This window comes from Phycodurus eques, chromosome 3 (genome assembly GCF_024500275.1).
Source record: "Phycodurus eques isolate BA_2022a chromosome 3, UOR_Pequ_1.1, whole genome shotgun sequence".
In the NCBI taxonomy this organism is placed as follows: domain Eukaryota; kingdom Metazoa; phylum Chordata; class Actinopteri; order Syngnathiformes; family Syngnathidae; genus Phycodurus; species Phycodurus eques.
The window spans coordinates 17,560,867-17,585,040 of record NC_084527.1 but is presented as its reverse complement, the minus strand read 5'-3'; the positions used below and the strand labels follow the sequence as shown (position 1 = coordinate 17,585,040).

General features: G+C 39.8%; 1 protein-coding gene across 1 annotated transcript in view; it reads right to left on the bottom strand.

Moving 5' to 3' along the window:
* vps13a (vacuolar protein sorting 13 homolog A) overlaps window positions 1-24,174 on the bottom strand; it is an 80,006-nt gene that overhangs the window by 43,584 nt on the left and 12,248 nt on the right. Inside the window, exons 16-33 of the mRNA XM_061672296.1 lie at window positions 23,064-23,158; window positions 17,089-17,231; window positions 16,805-17,000; window positions 16,612-16,726; window positions 14,525-14,661; window positions 14,329-14,461; window positions 14,112-14,229; window positions 12,823-12,967; window positions 11,355-11,463; window positions 11,095-11,270; window positions 9,363-9,522; window positions 8,416-8,495; window positions 8,291-8,350; window positions 7,532-7,703; window positions 3,677-3,793; window positions 3,495-3,598; window positions 3,255-3,422; window positions 241-548 (exon numbers count right to left, since the gene is read on the bottom strand). Of these exons, the coding sequence (XP_061528280.1) occupies window positions 241-548; window positions 3,255-3,422; window positions 3,495-3,598; window positions 3,677-3,793; window positions 7,532-7,703; window positions 8,291-8,350; window positions 8,416-8,495; window positions 9,363-9,522; window positions 11,095-11,270; window positions 11,355-11,463; window positions 12,823-12,967; window positions 14,112-14,229; window positions 14,329-14,461; window positions 14,525-14,661; window positions 16,612-16,726; window positions 16,805-17,000; window positions 17,089-17,231; window positions 23,064-23,158 (2,536 nt within the window). The remainder of the gene's footprint in view (window positions 1-240; window positions 549-3,254; window positions 3,423-3,494; window positions 3,599-3,676; window positions 3,794-7,531; window positions 7,704-8,290; window positions 8,351-8,415; window positions 8,496-9,362; window positions 9,523-11,094; window positions 11,271-11,354; window positions 11,464-12,822; window positions 12,968-14,111; window positions 14,230-14,328; window positions 14,462-14,524; window positions 14,662-16,611; window positions 16,727-16,804; window positions 17,001-17,088; window positions 17,232-23,063; window positions 23,159-24,174) is intronic.

The following is a 24,174-nucleotide window of genomic DNA, read 5'->3' as shown; positions in this document are numbered from 1 at the left end:
TTAAGACTTTTGTTGTGAATCCTGTTGTAATTGATGTCCACCAAATTTTGTGTTACTCTGAAACTGGTGTGCAGGGCAAATATTTCTAACTATGCTTTCTGAGTGAGTTATGACCAGGACCCATAAAATACAGAAATTTTCATAAGGATACTGTTCTTAGAAGCAACAGATAAATGTTGACTTTTCAGGCATATTGAGACCCCCAAAAAGTAAAACAAAATTGTATGTGCAGAGTCCTACCTGTACATCTTGAGGTCTGTGAGCTTTACTTCCATGATGTCCACAATGGGCGGGATCTTGCGGTAACTCTTCGAGGGCTGCAAGGCAAAGTGATTCTTGACCGAGAGAAAGCCCAAGTCAGCCACCAGAACGTTGGGGGACGAGGACGACTGTGGGACAAAGATGACGGGCGCCTTAAAGTGGACGTTGAGAGCGATGCGCGTGCTGCGCTCCGACAACTCCTTCACGCCTGACGCCGCCTTTTCAGCTGCCTGCTGGGTCACCTCGGCAAGAGCCTCCTTGGCTTCCTGGAAGTTGTTTATGAACGTCTGCAGGGTTGGAGAGAAAGAATCAATGCACTCAAGCTCCATAAGTTAGTGTTTCTCCAACTTTTATTGAACCAAGCCCCATTCAGTAGAAACTTGGTTCATGAACTTAATCCATTCCGTGGCCAGATTTGAACCCGGGTCCTCAAGGCAGATGTGCTGACCAGTCGTCCACCGTGCCGTCTTGTAATGCAGTTTTACGTTTTTAATATTTGTTCTGACAGAGGAGAATGTGTGCCTGTAAGTATTGTTGTATGCTCTGTTTGTTTGTATTCCATCTGTGTGTGTGTTAAAGTAGCAGATGTTTGAAGGTTTATAATCATGTCATGCTATGATAAACCCTGGCAACTGTGGGCCGCATGGGCAACTGCCGGAACACGTGACACACTTGGAGTGGCCCCTTGATTAACTTTTGAAAATAATAATTGAATTTGGTGTGCCGCTGCTTTTCAGCAAATGGTACTGGTGAACTTCACATTATTGAAGGAAGGATAAATGGACAAATGTACTGAGACATTCTTGACAAATATTTGCTGCCATCTACGAGGATGATGAAAATGAAATGAGGGTGGACATTTCAGCAGGATAATGATCCAAAACAAACTGCCAAGGAAACTTTCAATTGGTTTCAAAGAAAAAAAATAAAGTGCTAGAATGGCACAGCCTGACTTGAATCCAATTGAAAATCTATGGAAAAAAATTGAAACTCAAGATCCATAAAAGAAGCCCACAAAACCTTCAAGATTTGAAGTCTGCTTGTGTGGAAGAATGGGCCAAAATCACACCAGAGCAACGCATGTGACTAGTTTCTCCATACAGGCGGCATCTTGAAGCTGTCATTCCAAAGAATAGATAAAAGACCCTCTGTTTGTCTTGTGTGACTCTTCAGTGCCACAAAACAAGAAAAATGCCAGATAACACTTATCCTAACATAGCTTGCAATGAACTGACCGGGAGGTTACTATACTGCACACAACCCACAGTCAGGGTTTCAAGCAAACAAAGTGCAACATAAATGTAAGATGACAGTTAAACTCATTCACTGCCAGCCCTCCCAGTAAACATGGATATTTTACTTCTAAAGCCGTCAAAGGCAGTGAAATCCAAACTACAGGTAAAATAAACACACTTCGACAATAATGATTAACGTCCTTACTACGGCAAAAATTCAGCATTGAATGGTGCAATGCATGCTGGGAAACAAAGTTAATGCAAGACGTATACTGAAGCTGCCAAGCTCTCAAGTAGAAAGTTGAGAAACAGCAATTTTTTTTTTTCTTCACAAGAACCGTTAAGTTTGTTTAAAGTGCATGAGGAGTTATTAAAATTTGTGTCCTCAAAACACGGACATACTATTTAAAGCTGTTAAGTTTAGTAAACATTTGGACAAGCAGCAGGACAGGGGAGACACATCAAGACTCTTTCAACAAAGCAGCGTAAACTGCCCTATACTGCAAAGTGAGTAGGCCTAATAATTTCGGGATTACGAAATGACATGTAGGACAAACATAGTATAACATTGAAATTTTGAGTGAGGTGATCTTTGTGGGAATAAAATGCAGTGTTTTTTTTTTTTTTAATGTTGTTTAACTGTTCAGCAGTTTTGTGCAATCTTTGGATGGTAATATATATATATGTAAGAGAGCCCTTTGCATTGAAAGGGAGGGGGGGGGGGGAATAAAAAAAATAAATAAATAAATAAAAATCAGTTTGTGGCTATATTTTGTTTGCTTTGAACCCTATGTTGTTAAAGACCATGAAATATATTAAGATACTGTAATGAACATTCGTTCAATAAAAAAGACACATATTTGTTCCATATTTAAAATGGGATTTTTGTCAAACCAGAGGTTAGGAAGTACGAGATCCTATGTGGCCTCATGGTAGCGCTGATGAAAAATTGTGGCCCCCGCCATTAAAGTTGCCCATCCCTGATATATGCTAATGACCGTTAGCCCAGCTTGGCGTTTCTCATTGCAGTATATGTTAGCATTAAGATAGCAGACTTACACGAAATTATATGGTTTGGTTGAACATTTTGGTGTTTAAATATACAATGTTTAATTCTATTTTGTTTGATGTGCCAATTTTACATTAAACTTCAATTTGGAGTGAGAAAAAACAGCTTTAAGCAAGCACAACTCTTATTTGGAGTCTTCTTTTTGTTTCCTCAAAGTGATTATATACGACAGCCTCCAATCTTTTCACAGCGAGAGTGATACCAGCCAAAAAGAAATACTTTAAAAAGTGTGTTTTAATACGTTTAGGTTTGAATAATATATGGTCTCTGTAGTCTATATCACAGATTTTCCCCTATGATGGGATGGTAAGGAATGTATCCCCCAGCAATAAACAGAGGTTCACTGTACAAGCAATATGTACAATGTCACCTTTTAGAAATATAGTGACAATATTATTAACCGACTATTAAGTAAATATGAATCAGTTTTACAGTGATTAAATGGATTAATGCAAACAACCTAAATCTATCTACTGTATAACTCACAACACATCGGACAACAATGTGGCATTTTTAAAACCATTAACGGACAGCTTTAAGGATTAAAGGTCATTTTGAGAGTCAATTTTAAAGTTGTTATTATTTATTTTTAATTTTTAATGATCTGAAGACACCCAGTCAAGGCTGGACTGATGGAAGAGACCCATGCTACAGGTCACAATGGCAGGAGTAAGGAGAGCTATTCTCACCAGAATGGAGGACATAAACTTGTTGAGGAAGATGACCTGGATGCATCCCACCGTCAAAGTGACCGAGGTGTCAACTTGAGACATGTCCAGGTAAGAGTCGCCCTCAGTTGCGCCCGTGTAGTTGACCATCTGGAAGGCAAACACCTCCCTGCCTGCTATCGACACTGCCTACAGAGACAGGCAGCAAGAGGTTTTAAAAAAAGAAGCTAACGTGAAGGTAGCAGGAGAATACAATTGTACCTTTTTATAGAAGGCAGTTTCGTCACAATCAAACACAATGATGTTCTTCAGATTGGCCAGGACTTTCATCTCTCGCTTCCTCATCAGAACCTCAGAAACCAGACCTAGGAAATTGAGAAGGGGGAAGGGGTGAGTTTTTAAACCCAGAGTATAAATTGAAATCCTTAATTCTTAAATGATACCTTCGATTTTGATCTCCGATATCCTGGCTTTCTGTCCTCGAATGTAAACCTTCAGAGAGCGGAGATCGGCTCTGATGTGCAGATTGACGATGGCCGCGGCCTTGGAATTTTTCGGGGCTGTGAGAGCAGATTAACTCATTCAAAGACAAATACTGTTTTGTCACAACTAGAAGTTAAAAACAGCAAAAATCCTATATATATATATATATATATATATATATATATATATATATATATATATAAATAAATAAATAAATACAACTTTTACCAGATAGCATCCAAAATTTGCTCAATACTCTCAATTTACACCATCTATAAATTATGAAAACTTTCTGAAAAGTATGCGTATTACTGTTTGCGGGGTAAAATCACAGAATGGTTTAGATCAGTGTTTGCCAATCAGGGGTACACGAGCACATTGCAGGGCGTATGTGGAAACAGGCTTGGACAGGTGTCATGGAATACAGGTATCGGTGTTTTGTATTAACGATTGAGAAAAAAAAATGCAACTGTAATCTGGTCAAAGTTATTCAGACTGCTGCTGACTTTGGCTATGGGCCAGGATGAGCTTGCGTAGCGAGGTAGTCCAGCAGCCCACAGCCAAGTTTTAAATAAACATTTCACTATGACTATCCTGTGTATTACCACTGCTAAACCTGTCACCGGGAATAAAAAATGTTTTTCCGCGGTTACGTCATGTATTGTCATGTATTATTATTACGTGTGTTTGTGTATGCACATTCATAAACCTTAATCTGTCCTCTTTTTTCCATTTCACTCGTTATAACTAACCAAGTGTGTGGCTCGTGGAAAGGTTTTAAAAACTTTGTTATGAAGCTAGTAAATGTAATTTCCCCCACGGGATGAATAAAATACGTATGTATGTGGATGTATCTATCTATCTATCTATCTAAGTAAGGTGTTGTCTTCTGGGACAGTTTGAAAAAAGCTTTCCTCATGCAACTAATAAATTGTTTCAAATGTCCTTAAATCCATCCAGTTACTCTGGATTAAGGAGAGGGTTCATATAACACTCAGTATATGTTATAAGAGTGATACATAAAGGCTGATTTATTATTTCATGTCATGTATTTTATTCATATAAATTATTTTTGAGATTTTTTTTTCATTTAAGTTAAAAATGTTTAAATTAAGGAGATAAAATAATATTCATTCAATAATTAGTTGTGTTAAGTTCTACTTTCGGAGAATCATCAATACGTGAGGGGGTACTCGTGGTATGACAAAATAGTTACACAAGACAAAAAATGTTGGGAACCACTGGTTGAGATGATATTGTTAAAGGCAACAAAAAGTGCAAGTTAAGAAAAGAACTGTTGCGTTTAAAAAGGTATAAGAAAATACTTGAAAGTGATGTTTCTTCACTTTTTTATGTTGTTGTCCTGGGTGCACGTGGGTTTCAAAGTGCAATATGTGTGGGTTTGTTTTTGGTGTACAATGAACCCCCATTCATTGTGGGGAATACAGACCAAACTACCAGACTTACCTCCAATGTATAAAAATCTGCGATAAGACACACCATCAAAATGTTATCTTTACCGCTCTCATAATTTTTAAACACATTAAAACACTGTTTTTAAACACACCTTATATGTATTTGAAGTATAAAATGTATACAAAAAAAACCTACTGTACTTATTGTAGAATCTGTGTGTTACATAATGTGACTATGAGGGGCAGGGTGTGGACATGGAACATGGAACAGTGGTGGACCTTCCCAGGAGTGGCTGCCCTACAAATATTAGCCCAAGAAAACAGAAACAACTCATCCAGTCGGCCACAAAGGAACTCAGGACAACTTCTAAAGCACTGCAGGCCTCTTTTGCCTCAGTTAAGGTCAATGTTTATGACACAACAATAAGGAAGAGAGTGGGCAAAAATGGCATCCATGGCAGAGTTCCAAGGTGAAAACCACTGCTGATCAAAAAGAATATAAAGGCTCGTCTTACTTTTGCAAAAATCTGATTGACTTTTGTGAGAATATTGTATGGACTGACGAGATGAAAGTTGAGCTTTTGCTAAGGTCTGTGTCTCGTTACATCTGGCGTAAATGTAGCACAGCATTTCAGAAAAAGAACATCACACCAACAGTCAAACATTGGTGGTAGTGTGCTATTCTTGTGCTGCTCTGCTCCTTCAAGATCTGGACAACTTGCTGTGATCGATGGAACCGTGAATTCTGCTCTTTAACAGAAAATTCTGAAGGAGAATGTTCAGCCATACGTTTGTGACCTCAAGCTGAAGCGCACTTGGGTTCGGCAGCAGGATAACGATCCAAAACACACCAGCAAGTCAACTTCTGAAGGGCTTAAAAAAAAAATTTTAAATGAAGGTTTTGGAGTGGCATAATCTAAGTCCAGACTTGAATCTGATTGAAATGCAGTGGCATGGCCTTAAAAAGGACATTCATGCTCGAAACCCCTTCATTTTTGCTGATTTCGAATAATTCTGCAAGGAAGAGTGGGCCAAAATATCTCCACAAAGATGCCAATTATAGAAAAAGCTTAATTTCAGTTGTTGCTGTTGAGGATGGCCCAACCAGTTATTAGGTTTAGGGCCACACAGAGCCAGGTAACTTTGACTAATTTGTTTCCTTAATAAATGAAATCACCATTTTAAAACGGGATTTTAAGTTCACTTAGGTTATATTTGTCTGATATTTACATTTGTTTGATGATCTTAGACATTAAAGTGGGGAAACAACGCAAAAATATAAGTTGAGAAGGGAGCCAATACTTTACGGCACTGTATAAAAATCTGCAAGAGAGGGACCATGATGTATTTTTACCTCTCCTACAAGCTTTAAATGCATTTAAATATATTAAAACACTCTTTTTAAACCCACCATAAATGTATTTGACGCATAAATGTATACAAAATACTATACTTATTGTATCTGTTGTGTCGAGGACAATGTGACTTTTAGAGGCAGGGCCTGTTGGAGTGGCATGTGACATCTGTGAACTGGAGGGAATTTGGACAGCTCAAGCTGCACGAGTGTCTTGGCATGAGCTGTGGCTCACAGCAGCTCCTACATGAGTGTTCATTGTGTATTTGTTTCACTGTCCTTCTGGCATTCAATAAACAGCTGAAAAGTGCCTCGCTGACTGCGGCTCTCCTTCCCCACAAGTGATGACATTACAGATTTCAGTGATATCGCTGGTATTTCTGTGATAGACAAATAGTTTCACAAAAGAAATTCTGTGACGGACCGGGGCAATGGTAGGTGATAGTTTACACTGATCAACTACCACTACATCGGCAATTTTTTTCCAGCAATTTTCACAGTATACTTACAATACAATATTATTACTTGCATGTGGCAAAGGAGACCCACAGCCACCGATGTGCTTTTCATTCATTATGTATTACACCGGGGAATAGTAAAACACAGTGACCACACACTCGCCGAAGTCAAACGCTCACCAGGCCCCATCTCTTAAAGACACATGAACATGCAGACACGACAATGTTTTTGTGTTCAAGTGTGTTTACAGTGCTTAAAAAGTGTGTTTCAATAAGTATAAGTGTGTTTTTAACAAGTTTACATATGTTCAAAGTGTGTGGGAGGGTAACACTATTAAATAATGTTTTTATATGATCTCTTTTTGTCGCAGATTTTAAAAGATTGGATCTCGATTGTATGCAGAGCAATAAATGGGGATTCTTTGTATTGGTGTTTTTATTTGGGACAACGGGACGGAATTAGATCCTCCATCACCATTTCGAACCACGGTTGTAGTTTTTGCTTGTTGTTTTGTTTGTTGTTGAGAAGTTTTGTTATGTTTGTTTGGTTTAAAATAAAGTTGTAAATGTGAAAAATGTTTGCGGTACTTTTTCTCTTGGCAACAGTAGCCTCCTCCTTCTCTCCCTCCGGGATGGTGGGGAGCTCCTCCTGCCCATTCTCCTCATTTTTGGTGGACTGCGGCAGCAGATTATTGAGATAGTTCATGGTGCTGAGGAGCGCCTCTGTATGCAGATTAACATCCAGCGATGAGAAGGTCACCTGACAGCAAGCATTGGACTTCATCAGAAAACAACATCCACTGAAGAGTCTCACCTTGCCTTAAGTGGGGTACACGCATACCGACAATCAGGCCAAATTTGAAAAAAAAAAGACGAAATTGGGACTTCTTTTTCACAATCTTGAGGTAAGGTGGTCCAAAAAGGGTCATAAATGCTTGATTACTATATCTGCAGATTTAAGGAATACTTTTATTATTCAGTGAGACCACTCGTAGGAGTGCACTGATATGGGCTCATCACAATAAAAATGACAAGAAAAGTTTGCAACCACTATGTATTTACCAGATAAGCTAACAGTTAACCTAGTTTCTTCTACTTCTTCTTTGACTTTTTTCTTTTTATTTTCAGAGCAGTCTGGCTGCCCATGTCTATGGCACAATGCTGCCTCTCACGTCAGTATGGTACTATGGCAGACACATACGGTAGTTGTGTATGTGTAGTGTCATCTGGAGTACACCACACACTACAAAAGCGGCATACATGAAAATGTTTTCCTCAACATGTTTAGGCTTTTCTCATATGAAAAAAAAGTTCAGATGTTAAAAAAAAATCACAATTTGTACAAACCTTGATTAGCTGCTCTGTGTTGTTGTGCAAGGACTTGAACTCAGGACCGTTCTTTTCAGCCTAAAAACAAATAAATAACAGTTATAAAGACAGACTTGGAAAATAATCTTACAAGCCATACTTACTTTTATATACTCCAGTGTGAGCATGTCGACCTCTGTGTTATCCAAAGTAGTGATCAACTGAATTTCTTTGCTTTCGGAATCTACACAACAGGGAACATGCAAATTAAGACACAATATCTTTAAATTTACATGGTATATTAAATATATTGACCCAGCAGTGACACAAAAGACTAACAGGGGGTAGAAATGGTACAAGTGTTACAAAAATATATATAAAATACAAAAACAAACTCGACTATTTACAATTAAACTTTTAATCTTTTTTTTACAAAACAAATTTGAGTGAAAAATAAGCCCCCCCCCCCCCCCCATTAGTCCGTTAAATCAAGGTTCCACTGAGGAGCTGATCTGGTTTCTTGTCTGCATATAGTGGTGTACTGGCGCCTCTACCCCCTCTGGTCAGCTGGAAGGAGGAAAAAACGGAGCTCGGCTGAGGTGCTTGTTCACTTCATGACAGTCTCGTCTTGGCAAGCGGCCAATCACATTGCAGTGAAAAAAAAAAAAAAAACTAAAAACTAATTACCGGTAACTACCTATAATTGACTGTTTTAGTGCTTATTGAAACCTTTTGACTTTTCAAAGTTGCGGTATACCTTCAAAACAGGAATTGGCCCATGCCTATTTCGGAGTTTAAATCGACCCTCCTGTTCAGAGTTTGCCTGTTCTCTACGTGCTTGCTTGTGTTTTTTCCCCGGGTACTCCGGCTTCCTCCCACATTTAAAAAAACATGCATGTTAGGGTCATTGAGGACACCCAAATTGTCTTCAAGTGTGAATGTGAGTGTGAAGGGTTGTTTGTCTCTTTGTGCCCTGCGCTTGGCTGGCAACCAGTCCAGGGTGTACCCCACCTTTTGCCCAAAGTAAGCTGGGATACTGCTCCAGCTCAGCCGCATCAGAAAGACACAAACGTAACAGGAGGATTAGGTCTTTGAGGGATTAAATACTGACCTTTGTATTCAGGACACTTGAGGCAGATCTCCTTGAGGTAAGTGTTGGACGTCATGTCGAAGGAGCACATTTTCAGCTCGTTGCCAAGGCCCTCCACCTCCAATTGGAGCACCGCCACTTCCTGACAGCTGCCAGCCAGGCGACACAACTGGACAGAGAACTAGACAGAAACAAACAAAAAAACGGTTTTAAAAAAAGTCTGTCTGTGACATGATCATCAAAATACCCTAAGGATCAAGAATTACAGCACGCTTTACAACCCATAGTTTAGGTCTCATTGAAATTAGCTTGTTTTGAAGGAGTGGTCCTGTGTCACATGTAGATGAGCCACTTCTCACCAAGTGCCTCTCTAATGCTTGGCCAAAGCCAAGTACAGATTTTGACACCATGCCGATGACAGGTGGCGCTACGTGTTAGGCACAGTCTTAGGGAAAAAAAAAAAAAAAAAAACACACGGATCGCATTTTCACTCGCAGAGGCAGTATTTCATCACTAAACTCACGATTACAATTGTGAATTTGTAGCAGATTTGTGTACATGGCAGTGATGTGCGGTCAGGGTAGGCCTCACTCACCCCATGGTGGTCTTTCCTTTCCACTACATGTGAATAGTAAAAAAAACAACCTTATGATTACATTAAATTGTTCCATTTTAGTTCTACGGTCTGTGCTTTACATTGATTTTCTTTTTCAATCCAATAATTTCAATGATTTCATCATTAAAATAGCTGAATTTTCATATTTCCTGTTCAAATGCATAGGAAGCGCAGTTACGAGTCACGTTGAGTCATCGCTCCCATGATGCTTCAAGAGACCACGCACACATCCCTTCAGGCAGGCTGTGATTGGTCTGTGGCTTCACACACGAGACATTGGAGTTTCCTCATTACATCGCCAATAATATACGTTTTATCACACATGTACTGCACTTACTGACGTTTAACAGACTGTCTAATATATTTAATGAAAGTGTGTGACATTTAGTCTCTTATCGACCAGAAAAGCCACTAAAAGTGCACAGTGGAGTCTGGTATGTACGGTGCCACAACCAGCATTTGGCAGTGTTGAGTTGAGCTTCATAGCGCTCCAGATGTCACGCGACTGTTAGTGCCTCACCAATCATGAACCTCACGTCACTGGTACGTGGGGCATGTAGTAAACACCTACCAAACACAAATGCTATCCCCCACCATGTCAACAACTACATCAAACAAATCATGTATGTGCAGCTTGTATCAGAAGCTAATGCCATGCCACAAATCTGTACTACCACTGCAACTCTGCTTATCCTTTGTAACCTTGCTAAAACTGGTCTGATTTGAGAAGGTGGTCCTGCCGCAAGCAATGAGCCACTGCTCACCCTGCTGGCTTTGACAGGTCGACTATCATGTCAGTTGCTTTAAAATGGTCGTCACCAAGCCTAGCGGCCAAGCCATGAGCGGAGAAATTCAGTGACTGGGTAGTATTATGTAAATGTCACAATAGCTCACTCAGAAACACATTTTGGGAAATAGGCAGCTCATAAAATATTTACTTGGTTGTGTAATTTACTTCATGGGTGGCCAATTATTTGTATACAAGCCATTATAAATTCAGTTTTCCATAATAAACCTGCCAAAGCTACTGGCCCCGCGACCCGACCTCGGATAAGCGCTAGAAAATGGATGGATGGACATCCCCTTTAATAATTGGATCAAGCACCATATGTCCATCAAGTTGTTTGACAAAATTACCTCGCTGATTTCAAACATCATGAGAAAGTGGGTCATGTTCTTCTGACGCTCCTCCTGGGCGAGACTCCTCTGTCTGTTCAGGTCAGCGTAGCGCAGTGGCATGGGACTGTCGGCGAAGAATTGCTGCCCTGTGATGGGAGAGCTGGGAGCGTCGTAGAACAAGTCTTCTTCAGACCCTGAGGAGACCAAATCATATTCGCGCCACATTATACGTCAAGATACAGAACATGAATAATAGTGATGAGGATGTCCAGGCTCACCGAGTGAAGTAAGGCTGATGGTCTCACATGACTCAAAAAGCAGAGATGAGCGCTGGTCGGCTAACTGCAGATGTCTCCTTGTGGACAGCTGTGGTGTGAACTGTTTGGGCTGAGGAGGAAACAGGCCAAGTTTTACCAACATAGAAATTGTGTGAAAACTTTGTAGCAAAGCTATGGTGCCTGTATCAAGGCCGAACAATCCTAAAAATTCAACTCTTGATTGGAAAATAGTGCATTGGCGACTGTGGCTCTCCTTTCACACACACAAAAGCCACAAGTATACACTAAAAAAAACAAAGAAACAACCATTTAAAACACGATAAAGCGTGTCTGCAAATAATGAATGGAGACATACAGTACAGGGGGAACACTGTATACATATATGTATCAGTCAGAAGTTTGTAGATTCTTTCTCATGCTATTTAAAGAGAAACGATGTGCACATTTTTGATTGGTACATAGTCGCTGTTGGGCAGAATCCTTGCATCTCTAAAATCATCCACCGTCCATTTTCCATACCGCTTATCCTCACTAGGGTCACGGGCATTGTGGAGCCTATCCCTGAACTGGTCACCACCCGATCGGAGGGCACATATAAACAAACAACCATTTGGATTCACATTCATCCCTATGGGCAATTTAGAGTCTTCAATTAACCTACCATGCATGTTTTTGGGATGTGGGAGGTAACTGGAGAACCCGGAGAAAACCCACACAAGCATGGGGAAAACATGAAAACTCCACACAGGCAAGGCCGGATTTGAACCTGGGTTCTCAGAACTGTGAGGCAGATGTGCTAACCAGTCGGTCATCGTTCCACCATCTCAAAAACCATTACTATAAAAAAAAAAAAATAATAAATGTTTTAAGTTAGTAAGCATTATATCGTTAAAGTTAGCGTTAAATCACTTTTTATCGCTATCACATACTGTAATACATTTCTCTGAAATCATGTTTAATCGCTAATTTTATTTGCTAAAAAAAATTAAATAAAAAATAAAAATCGGCATTTTAATTACGCTGTCATTGATAAAAAAGCTGCCAACAGTGTTCATCACAGTCTGCTGTTGTGTTGAGCCTTTTAACAAGAAAAAAGGCATTCATAGTAAACCAAAGCTAGCGACTGTGGGTACATACATCTTCTTAAACTCTATTTTAAAGGTTTAAGAGATATGAGTGATGGAGTACAAAAAACGATGAGGTGACTAGGCTGTTAAGTAGAAATTAATCAGCACTAAAGTCTACATTTGTGGCTCATAGGGATTGCTTCTGCACCGAAGTAATACAGCTATTGATTTTTAACAAAACAGACCGACTCAAATTTATCTGACTTTTCGAGGATTTCTTACATGTTGCAACTTTCAATCTTGAGGTAACATAATGCCGCAAGACTCTGCTTCTACTTCTCTGATTGTGTGATACTGTGGGTCGGTTATTTATCCTGGTCGTCTTGTCATGGGGTGCACACCTTTGAATGCGGGGGCATGCCGCCGTTGGGCGGGGCAGGATTTGACTGTGGCAGTGGGATGCTGTCCACCAGCTCCAGAACATTTCGAAGTTTAACGTCTGAGATTCGGAGGGAGAGCAGAGGGAGCTCTCCAGACAGCTTATATCTGGGAAAAAAATAAATAAATTAAAGGACATATACAAACCATTGGGTTTCTGCAGTGTCTGCCCACCCATCAAGTGTGAAATTAAGGAATAAATGTAGGTAAATTATCGTGTGCTTCCTATTTCTGCAAATGTTTAAGCAAGTCATTTTGAATTTTGCCTGATTGTGAATTAGCAGTGTGGCTGATTTACATAATACCGCCCTCACAAAGTTTCTCTGCCTATGATTTGGCAGCTAGGCCCCTTTCAAGCAATGATGAAGAGGGCACATTCTTCAATGTTGGTGAAAATTGGGGGAACTGCATGCGCCACATGCACGGATCCGCTACACTAATTGTAAGTCTAATAATATGAAGTGTAGCGAGCAAGCCGTTCTGAATATTGGTCAGATTGTTACGTAGCAGTGTGGATAACTTACAAGATATCATCCACACACTGAGTTGTGTTTCCATGACTTGGCAGCTAGGCTGGGTGAAGATCTGCCAAGCACCATTATGTAAAAATAAAAAGCTTAGCAGAGACAAGCTAAATGGTCTTGGATGCAGAGACTAACGTTTTCTGATAGCTTTATCGGCACATACTCAATACATGTGTGTGTGTGTGTGTGTATATATATATATATATATATATATATATATATATATATATATATATATATATAAAATATACACACATTTATATATAATATAAACACACATATATATATAATATATACACATAAACATATATTATACACATAATACACACACACGCACACAGAGTGTAAGGTTTACTATGTTTTTTTTATGTTTGGGGTATTTTGAAAAAAAAACATTACACAGGTTATTAAAATCCTGGGAACTGTTTTAAATTGTGAGAGGGAAAAACGCACAACGCTTTCATCCTACTGTTGCGTGCAAGTCTGAGGAACAGCAATAATGTTACCTGACAGGATTGGAAATGAGGAAAAAAAGGCCAATAAACACTGTTTATATCTTACTATTGAATCCATTACTCACAATATCAATAAAAAGTTTGAATACACTTCGTCATCAGTCATTTATAAGTGTTTTAATATTAAAATGGGCCGATTTGAGTAACACAACCGGGGGATTAAAACACACCTTCCACAGTCACAATGTTGTCTTATTTCATTTTTACACTTACTTTGCCATGCGTGAGTCTTTGACCACCATGGCCCTGCTGAACTCCATTTTCAAATCCACCGGCTCCAGGATGTGGAGCAGTGACTGCTTCTGCTTGCGAGCCATTTTCCAGTCACCGTCTATAGCGGGGAAAGGTTTACATGTCAGTTACACCGTTTATTTCACTGATTCCCAGCCACCGTCTAGGATCATTAGGCAGTAAACATTATAGCTTGTACCTGGTTTACTAAAAAGAAATTGCAGGTTGTTGAGCTGGATGTCGAAGCTGTCGTAAGCTCTCAGCATGATGTCTTCGATTTTGCTGGAGCATGCAGACAGCTGAGGAAGGTGCTTTTTGCTCTGACTGGACATCTACAAACACATGTTAAATAAAAAGTTACCTTTTAATCAACCTCCATACTGACATTTCCTCACCTGCAAGTGTCCGAGATCCAGCAGCAGGATGTTCTGAGTGCCGTCATAAAAGCCCGTCTGGGGTATGATGACGTAAGATGCCAAAATATTCACTTTCAGGTCCAGCACCTTCTGCGTCTCGATCACATACATTAGACCTACAGAACAAATTAAAGATGGCACTATAAATAAACAGGAATACCGTTTGAATGACATTGACTCTAATGCGTAGTGTCTACAAATCAAGCATATTTATGCATATGTAATTGTGGTGCTGATTAAAATTAGAATTGAATTGACCTTGGTGGAGGTATGTGTGCTCAGTGCATTACATTGGTCACTGTGCTATGGTCGGTTTGGGGGGGTGAGGGTCGGAATTAGCTGTAGGGTGGGTAGGGGCTTTCCCCCTTTTCTCTGTGGTCTGCTAGCCGGTCGGGCCAGGCCGGCCCCGCAGGAGTCTAGGCTCTTACTTCACACACACTGCACATTTTTAGTACTCACACTGTACATACTTCACACATTGGGCACACTTACATCTCATTCAGGGTGCCGGCTCAGCAACTACGTACACTAGTTGACTAACATGCATGTGATATGGTGTTCATTCACTATTAAGTTTGATAGACACACTATCGGCTTTAATTGCTTGTGCTGGGACCACGAATAACAGGTTATACCAACATATCAACTCCCAGGTTCTTACAGGTGTTTAGACACCAAAAAATAATCCCACCGCACCACTGGTCAGTAGCACTGCCTTGCTCATTTTCCCACATCCTGTCCTCTCTCATCTTATTCTCTTGGTTAGTTATTCCATGTCCTCACCGGGTGTGTGTGTCCCCCATCCACAAAATAAGAACACAATTTGACTGGTGTAATGTTACTTGTGTTCAAATATCTAGACAGTCTCACTATTGTTCTGCTGTGGTTCTCACCCCTAGTCCCCTTGTCCACTCTGTCCCTCTGTCTGTCCCCTAAAACGCTTTTCTGTCCGGCTGCATTTTCAATAAACAACAGAATAATAAAACAATAAATAAATAAGCAGAGGGAGTATTTCAAACTCCCCTGTTGCACAGCAAAACTCTTCTAGCACAAAGGCATACAGATCCACCATTCTGCAAGGCCATGCAGCTGAACAGGACGGGTTTAAATAAATAAATAAAGTCAAAAAAAGCAGAACACAACCTATAGATAAAGTTTAGCAAGATTTCCTGAAAGGTCCCGTATTTTGGCTATTTAGACCTCCATAGGGTGACTAACATGGACTTAGTATAAAAGTGTCAATTTACTTTATAAAAAAAAAAAAAAAAAAAAAAAAAAAAAAAAAAAAAAGCAAAACAAAAAAAAAAACACCTTGCTTTTGTTATATGAGTGTCCAGAAAAGGCCCCTCTGACATCTACTTCTATTTGACTCAGTTTTGTATCCGCTTTGTCCATATTTGGCTAAGACCGGCCCCTTGCCTCTGTTTGGTTGCCTCTGTGTCAAAGACCCACTTGTGAGAGCACACTTATGTTGACAGGGCTGGCTCGGCAACGGAAGAGGTAGGCGGAGATCTTCGCTAGTGAGGAGATAAGCTCGAGAAATTCGAATGGCCTGATTTTAGGCCTCTCGGCAGGAAAACATCTGGAGCTCAAGAATGCATGGACGATTTTAATTCCTATTTCACATTTACTGGGGCACATCCCAAATGGTAGAAAAAGTTGGCTTGGTGATATATGGCACCTATAAGTTTTCAACCTCTATTGAAAACTTATAGGTGCCATTTTCCATTTTACATTTTCTTCTTTTTTTAAATTAATTGTATGGTTTTTGTTGCAGCATTACGTTGGTTAGTGAATAGCATTTCTGCCTCACAGTTTGACTCTCAGCTCAGGTCAAAAACATGCTTGTTAGGTTCAGTAAAGATTCTAAATTGTCCATAGGTGTGAACTGAGTTCACTGTATATACTTTTTATGGTATTTGTGTTTGTTGGTGTGCTGTCATATTTTTCCAATCTAAATTATGTGCCTTGACTTAATATAGGTTGGGAAACACTGGTTGAGACACTTCATTGGACGTTACCAACGAGTCAATATAGGTGATTAATTTACTGTATGTGCAACTGACCAGTGGCTGTGCGGTCTCGGAACTGCTCCAGTTTTATCAGGGTGGCATTGGTGAGTTCGTCCAGCTCCAGGTCATCAGGTGGCCTGAAGAATGCCGACATGGCATTCACTGTCATCTGCACAGACAAAGAATACATGCAACACATGAACACTTCTATTGTATGTGACTATGAACAACAGCCGACTGCACTCACAGCATCATAGATCACTTCCAGCGGCTGCGATTCAGCAAAGAGCCGCTGATTGGCACTCTGGTCCAGAGGGTTAGTCTCGAAAAACAGGCTGAGCAGCGGGGTTCCCGTTCCGACCGTCCTGGATGATAGCAGGGTGGGAGCAGGCCGGCTACTTGCCAGACCTGTGATCTCAAACAAACTGAGCTGGGCTGTGAATCTGCAGAGATTGTTTTGCATTTAACAAATTTAAACTGAAGGAATATATTTCATTGATGCCCACATATAAGTGTCAAAGAAAGACACACTTGATGGCTTGAGCTCCAGATCTCTGCGTCAGGGTGGACATCAGCTCTCCGACAGTCAGCTTGACAATCTCGTCTTTGTCCTTGCTGTCTTTGATGGAAACACTTAGCCTTTCCATGTGGAAATCTACCCTCAAGTCCTCAAACTAGAAAAGAGGAGTAAACAGCAATGAACGTTTTTAGTTATATTATTTAAACTCTTAAAAGGGAACAAACTATGTAAAATGGATTAATGGATGAATCAGTTGTATATAGATAGTTGGGTTTCTGGAGTGACTGCCAACCTATCAAGTGTGAAATTACACAAAAAAGCAAGTGACCCAATGTCTCTGTGAGCGACACATTCAGAATTGTGCCCGATTGCGATATCACAAGATGGCTAATTTGCATAATACTGCCCTCACACATTTCTCTACCCATGACTTGGCAGCTAGGCTGGCTACAGAGCTGCCATTTTCAAGTGACGGCTGGACTACACAGAAGCACTATAACGTTAAAACCAAAAACTAAGCAGAGCAGCGCGGATTAGTTACCAAACACCATTAGCTTCTGTTAAAAGGCATATACTTGAATGTCTGGTAAAGTTGTTGTTCACGACTTGGCAGCTTGAAGATGAAGATCCACGACAGACAGACTAAACACTATCATGTCAAAGCTAGTGTTGCGTCTAATAAGATGGCAGGGGACCTGTTTAAAGTTGCAAAACATTTTGCATAACATGTCCTCTAGTCAATCAGAAGCTTGAAGAAAGGGATTTCAGGGAAAAACAAAAAAGAAAAGGGAACATATGTGTAAATCGATCATGGATTCCCTCTTGATCACGGAAGCTTTCCATCCATCTATCAGACATGCAAACACCAAAGGCATGAAAAAGGTGACAAAAAATAAATGAATAAAATAAAATAAACATTGTAGGGGGTGTCTGGGGGGGATCTCCCGGGCCCCCGCAGATATATATTTTTATTTTAACAAATTAAAGCAATCTGGAAGACTCTGCAGAGTACAATAAGGCAAATAAAAAAATAAAATAAAATAAAATAATAATCTTTACGCAGAAAAACTTCTTTACCCCGCTCAAGTACATGTTGATGTACAAATTTAAGATTAAAATTAAATTTGCCTCATTTCTTTGCCTTTTTGTTCTGGCCTCCAACATGAGCCAGGCCCATCTCCACCTGTACCTGATGCCTGCTTCAAGCTGTGCCACATGAATAGCATCCTCCTCTTTAAGCACTCGCATTCTGGAAAAGAATTGACTCAAATCATTGTCTTTTTCACTTAATTTTTCACTATTACCAACCTCAAAGGCTAATCCCAAATGCATCCTCCAGGAAAATATTAAGTACAATAGTTTTGTCTTTTTATTGTCCATTTCTGAATTTGACGTTACCATAATTTCTCGTGAAAATGCACATTTTTTTCGACTGAACAACAACCATCCTCAATTTCTTTATGGTTATGTTGTGTTTAATGATAATGCTTTTGTGAAATGCTTGAGAGTTTAATTTTAATCCCATTAAAATAAAATGTGTTTAGCCTGGTCCTTCATGTTTTCTTAAAATAATTGTACAGATTTCACAAATTCTGCCTGGGTAATCGAACATGAGCACAACTGTGTGTTTTCTCATTTACTAAATAAAAGTAGGGGTGTGAATTTCAAAATAAGAGCAAGTAAAAAAAAGAAAGAAAGTATTATGTGTTCAAATAAAGTGCTTAACTACAGAATAATTCTTCAAAAAAATGAACAAAATACAGAAATTACTTCATGTTTTGATCATATGAGTAGAAGCAAAATAATGCATTGTAAAAATGCATTATACATAGGTTGAAGGGTTTTCCAGAATTTTGTGGTCAACTTTGGGGGTGTGCATTATTCACGAGAAATTACGGTACTTCATTCTGTGTTGTGACACAATTCCTAACATCGCTCCGTCGCTTAAAACATTGAACATTAACATCCGTAAACTAATTTGATAATTGTTAGTGCGTTTCCTAATTAATACAAGATGCACTAGGGGATCAGCTTACATTCATGGTAACGACGACCTTCCCAACATGGCCGCTACATAGGCATGAGAATCAGTTGGACTGGCTTATCTGCTGTTACTACCCCTGCCCAGGAAGCCCAATAGAAGACGTTGTGTGGTCATGTGAGTTTGAGTTTGAAATAGACAAACGTCTCTAGCGCTTAAATAGGATTAGCTCAAACAGCGCCCGATGAGGAAGTTGAAGTCGTAGTCTCGTGCACGAAATAGTTGATAAACAAGGAATAATGGATAAATAAAAGTAGTGAGTGACATTTAGGTCATTGTAACGGCGTAAAAGTACCATTACTTCTTAACAGCAGAAGCGGAAGTGTTTTCTCTGGTCTCGTCAACTCCCGTGACTTGTTCAAAGCAGGTTCCGAGCGCAGAAGCGGAACCTCAGGCCAATGCGCTTGCATATTCGTCCGCCGCGGAGTAATATTCAGAAATTACATCTGTGTGTGGATGGTGGACGTGTGGAATGGATCCAGCTGCCAGTGTTCAAGAAGTACGAAATAGCGTATGATGACAGCGACCCCACCCCTCCCCCGATGAAAAAAACTCATCGGATCGATACGATGCATGTAAATGACCTATTTTGAGTACAAATCGGCGATTTTTGCTGAAAGGCGACTGATTTGCACATATGATCTATTTTCTATACTCCTCATCCTGTTCAGGGTCGTGGGGAGATGGAACTTATGCCAGCTGACTTGAGGCAACAGGCGGACTACATGTGTTTTTTACAGGGACGTATCGCTGGAACAATAGGGCTCGGCAATTTTGTAAAAAAAATAATCATGATTTATTTTTTTGATTGATATTAAAATCATGATTAAAAAACACAATTATTCATTGATTTCAAAACATAGTGTTAACTCTACTTCCAAAGTTAAGTAAACGCTACTTCCAACTTTAAATTATTACTACTTCAATTTTAAATCTAAATTAAAAGAACAACCAGAAAATAAATTAGTAACAAGTAAAATAATAAGGTATTAAAATAAAAGCAATGAAAAACTAATAAAAATAAATATCTGCTGTTCCTTCTGTTCATGCCTTGGCATCTGAGGGGCAGTGTGATGCGATGCATGCATGGAGCTACACACTCTTAAAAACCTAAACAGAGTAGTAGAAGAAAGTCATGATAGAACTTTATTAATTGAACTCTTTTTTCACAGATTAGGAAGAATATAAGCCTGTAAGTATTGTTATATTATTATATTATATCCGTATGTGTTACTACGGTGTTTGTGTGTGAATATTCATGATTTGAAAGTAAATCGCTCCTATGACCTAATGCTAATTTTGGCTAGCCCATCAATACTCTACTGCAAATCAATTGTAACATATAACAGTGGTGGTCTATACACAGATGGATGGTTGGAAAACCACCGCATACGTCACGTCATCGTTCTTACCGAGTCGTCGGGTAAATTGATCACTTTACTTATATTTTAATTGATTGTACAGCCCCAATTCCAATGAAGTTGGGCCGTTGTGTTAAACATAAATAAAAACAGAATTCAATGATTTGCAACTCATGTTTGACCTATATTTAATTGAATACACTACAAAAACAAGATATTTAATGTTCAAACTGATAAACTTGATTGTTTTTAGCAAATAATCATTAACTTGGAATTTTATGGCTGCAACACGTTCCAAAAAAGCTGGGACAGGGTCATGTTTACGACTGTGTTACATCAGCTTTTCTTTTAACAACATTCAATAAACGTTTGGGAACTGAGGACACTAATTGTTGAAGCTTTGTAGGTGGAATTCTTTTCCATTCTTGCTGGATGTACAGTTTCAGCTGTTCAACAGTCCGGGGTCTCCTTTGTCGTATTTTACGCTTCATAATGCGCCACACATTTTCAATGGGAGACAGGTCTGGACTGCAGGCAGGCTAGTCTAGTACCCGCAATCTTTTACTACGAAGCCACGTTGTTGTAAGACGTGCAGAATGTGGTTTGGCATCATCTTGCTGCAATAACCAGGGGCGTCCATGAAAAAGACGTTTGCTTGGATGGCACCATATGTTTCTCCAAAACCTGTATGTACTGTTCAGAATTAATGGTGCCTTCACAGATGTGTAAATTACCCATGCCATTGGCACTAACACAGCCCCATGCAATCACAGATACTGGCTTTTGAACTTTGCATCCATAACAGTCCGGATGGTTCTTTTCCTCTTTGCCCCGGAGGACACGACGTCCACAATTTTCAAAAACAATTTGAAATGTGGACTCGTCGGACCACAGAACACTTTTTCACTTTGCATCGGTCCATCTTTGATGAGCTCGGGCCCAGAGAAGCCGGCAGCGTTTCTGGGTGTTGTTGATAAATGGATTTTGCCTTGCACAGTAGAGTTTCAAGTTGCACTTACAGATGTAGCGCCGAACTGTATTTACTGACATTGGTTTTCTGAACCCATGTGGTGATATCCTTTACACGTTGATGTCGGTTTTTGATGCAGTGCCGCCTGAGGGATCGAAGGTCACGGGCATTCAATGTTGGTTTTCGGCCTTGCCACTTACATGCAGTGATTTCTCCAGATTCTCTGAAACTTTTGATGATATTATGGACCGTAGATGATGAAATCCCTAAATTCCTTGCAATTGTACATTGAGGAAGATTGTCCTTCAACTATTCGACTATTTTCTCACGTACTTGTTCACAAAGAGGTGAACCTCGCCCCATATTTGCTTGTGAATGACTGAGCAATTCAGGGAAGCTCCTTTTATACCCAATCATGGTACCCACCTGTTCCCAATTAGCCTGTCCACCTGCGGGATGTTCCAAACAGGTGTTTGATGAGCATTCCTCAACTTTCTCAGTCATTTTTGCCACCTGTCCCAGCTTTTTTGGAACGTGTTTTAGCCATAAAATTCTAAGTTAATGATTATTTGCTAAAAACAATAAGGTTGATCAGTTTGAACATTAAATATCTTGTCTTTGTAGTGTATTCAATTAAATATAGGTTGAACATGATTTGCAAATCATTGTATTCTGTTTTTATGTATGTTTAACACAACATCCCAACTTCATTGGAATTGGGGTTGTACATTCCAAAACAAATACATCAAACCGCTAATATTTCATGTAACGTTGGCACTCGGAGATTCGGAGATGCATTGTGTGAGGCAAGCGTGATCCAGGTCCCTTCCTCGTTCTTCTAGCGGTGTTAAAAAACACGTTTGTGGAGGTGAAAAACACGTGTGTAAATCACGGATATATTTGTGCATCTGAAAAACACGTAAATTGCGGATATAATTGTGGATCTGAAAAACGTGTAAATCACGGATATATTTGTGGATCTGAAAAACACATGTTAATCGCGGATATATTAATGTAAATAATTTTGAGACAAATCTCTCCCCATTACTGAGGAGCACTCTGAGGCAGTAGGCTGAGCCGCTGTCTTCCTGGTTCTTTTTCGTTGAGTGAGCTCAGGGCGTTTCTTTATGCAGACACGTGAGGTGGGAGTAGGGGCGGCATTTAGAGTGGGGAATGAAATGAGACTAGATTCAATTTTTTTTTATTTTGAAATATTCTATAACATACCTTTAAAAAACATTTGTGTGTGGATTAATGGGCAAAAACATGTTTGAAAATAAATAACAGTTCAGCAGCATAGTGCAATAGTTGTTTGCCTCAGTGTCAAGAGATTTTGGGTTCGAGTCTCGGCTCAGGGTACTATGGTGTCCTCCCACATTCCGAAAGCATGCATGTTTGGTGAAAACTATATTATACATAGGTGAGAATGTGAGTGCGAATGGTTGTCTGTCTATGTGTACGCTGCGAATGGCTGGTCAACAGTCCATTCAATCTCTCGCCCAAAGTCAGCCGGGATAGGCTGGCGGTCGCCCGAGAGGACAAACACTAGAGCAAATCTATGGATGGATTTAAGGTGCAGTTTGTTTGCATATGCGTGTCCGGGAAGAGACTCACTTCTTTTGGATAAATGGAATTGGACGCCGTCTCACTGTATCCGATGGCAGTGTAGAGCCTGGATTTTTCATCAGAGGTTAACAGCTCATCAAAGCCTATGTGCAAACAAATTGATAGAAGTTATTTATAAGTAAGAAACCAGATATACAGACCCTTTCCAAAAAAATTTAATATCATGGAAAAGTTTATTTATTTCCATAATTCCATACTAAAAGTTAAAATGTCATAGGTTATAGATTTAGGGCCCACAATTTAAAACATTTCAACCATTTATTTGTTTATTTTTACATAATTTGGGCTTCCAGCTCATAAAACCCACAAAATCAGGAATTCAAAAAAATGTGAATACTGTGAAGAAATCAGCCCAAATTTTGCGAGCCATCAATGTTTTCAACTGAGTGTCAAACACTAATCATCTACTAAACGCAAAGTACCTGAACAGGTTTCCCCAGGTGTCATTAAATTGCTTCAGTTTGGTTCAATTGTCTCAGTTGGGTTCAATATGGGGAAGACTCCAGACTTGACAACTGGCCAGAAGACCATCATTGATACCCTCCATAGGACGGGTAAGCCAAATAATTTCATAGCTAAGCAGGCTGGCTGTTCACAGAGTGCTGTGTCCAAGCATATCAGTGGAAAGTCTAGTGGAAGGACAAAATGTGGAAGGATAAAATGCACCAGCAAAAGCGATAACCGTGGGCTTCAGCAGATTATCAAACAGAGAAGATTCAAGAGAATCTCGGAGAGATCCAGAAAGAGCGCAATGTGGCGGGAGTCACAGCTTCAAAAACTACCACATTCATTCTACAACTGTCGGGTTCTTCGGATCAAGCCACTTCTGAGTCTGAGCCAACATAGGATGCGTCTCAACTGGGACAAGGAGAAGAAGGACTGGACTGTTGGCCAGTGGTCCAAAGTCCTCTTTTCCGATGAAAGTAAAATGTGCCTTTAATTTGGGAATCAAGGTCCAAGGGTTTGGAGGAAGTCTGGTGAAGAACAACACAAGCTGCTTGAGGTCCAGTGTGAAATATCCACAGTCAGTCATGATTTGGGGTGTAATATCCAGTGCAGGTGTTGGTAAACTTTGCTTTCTTTAATCCTACCAGAATGT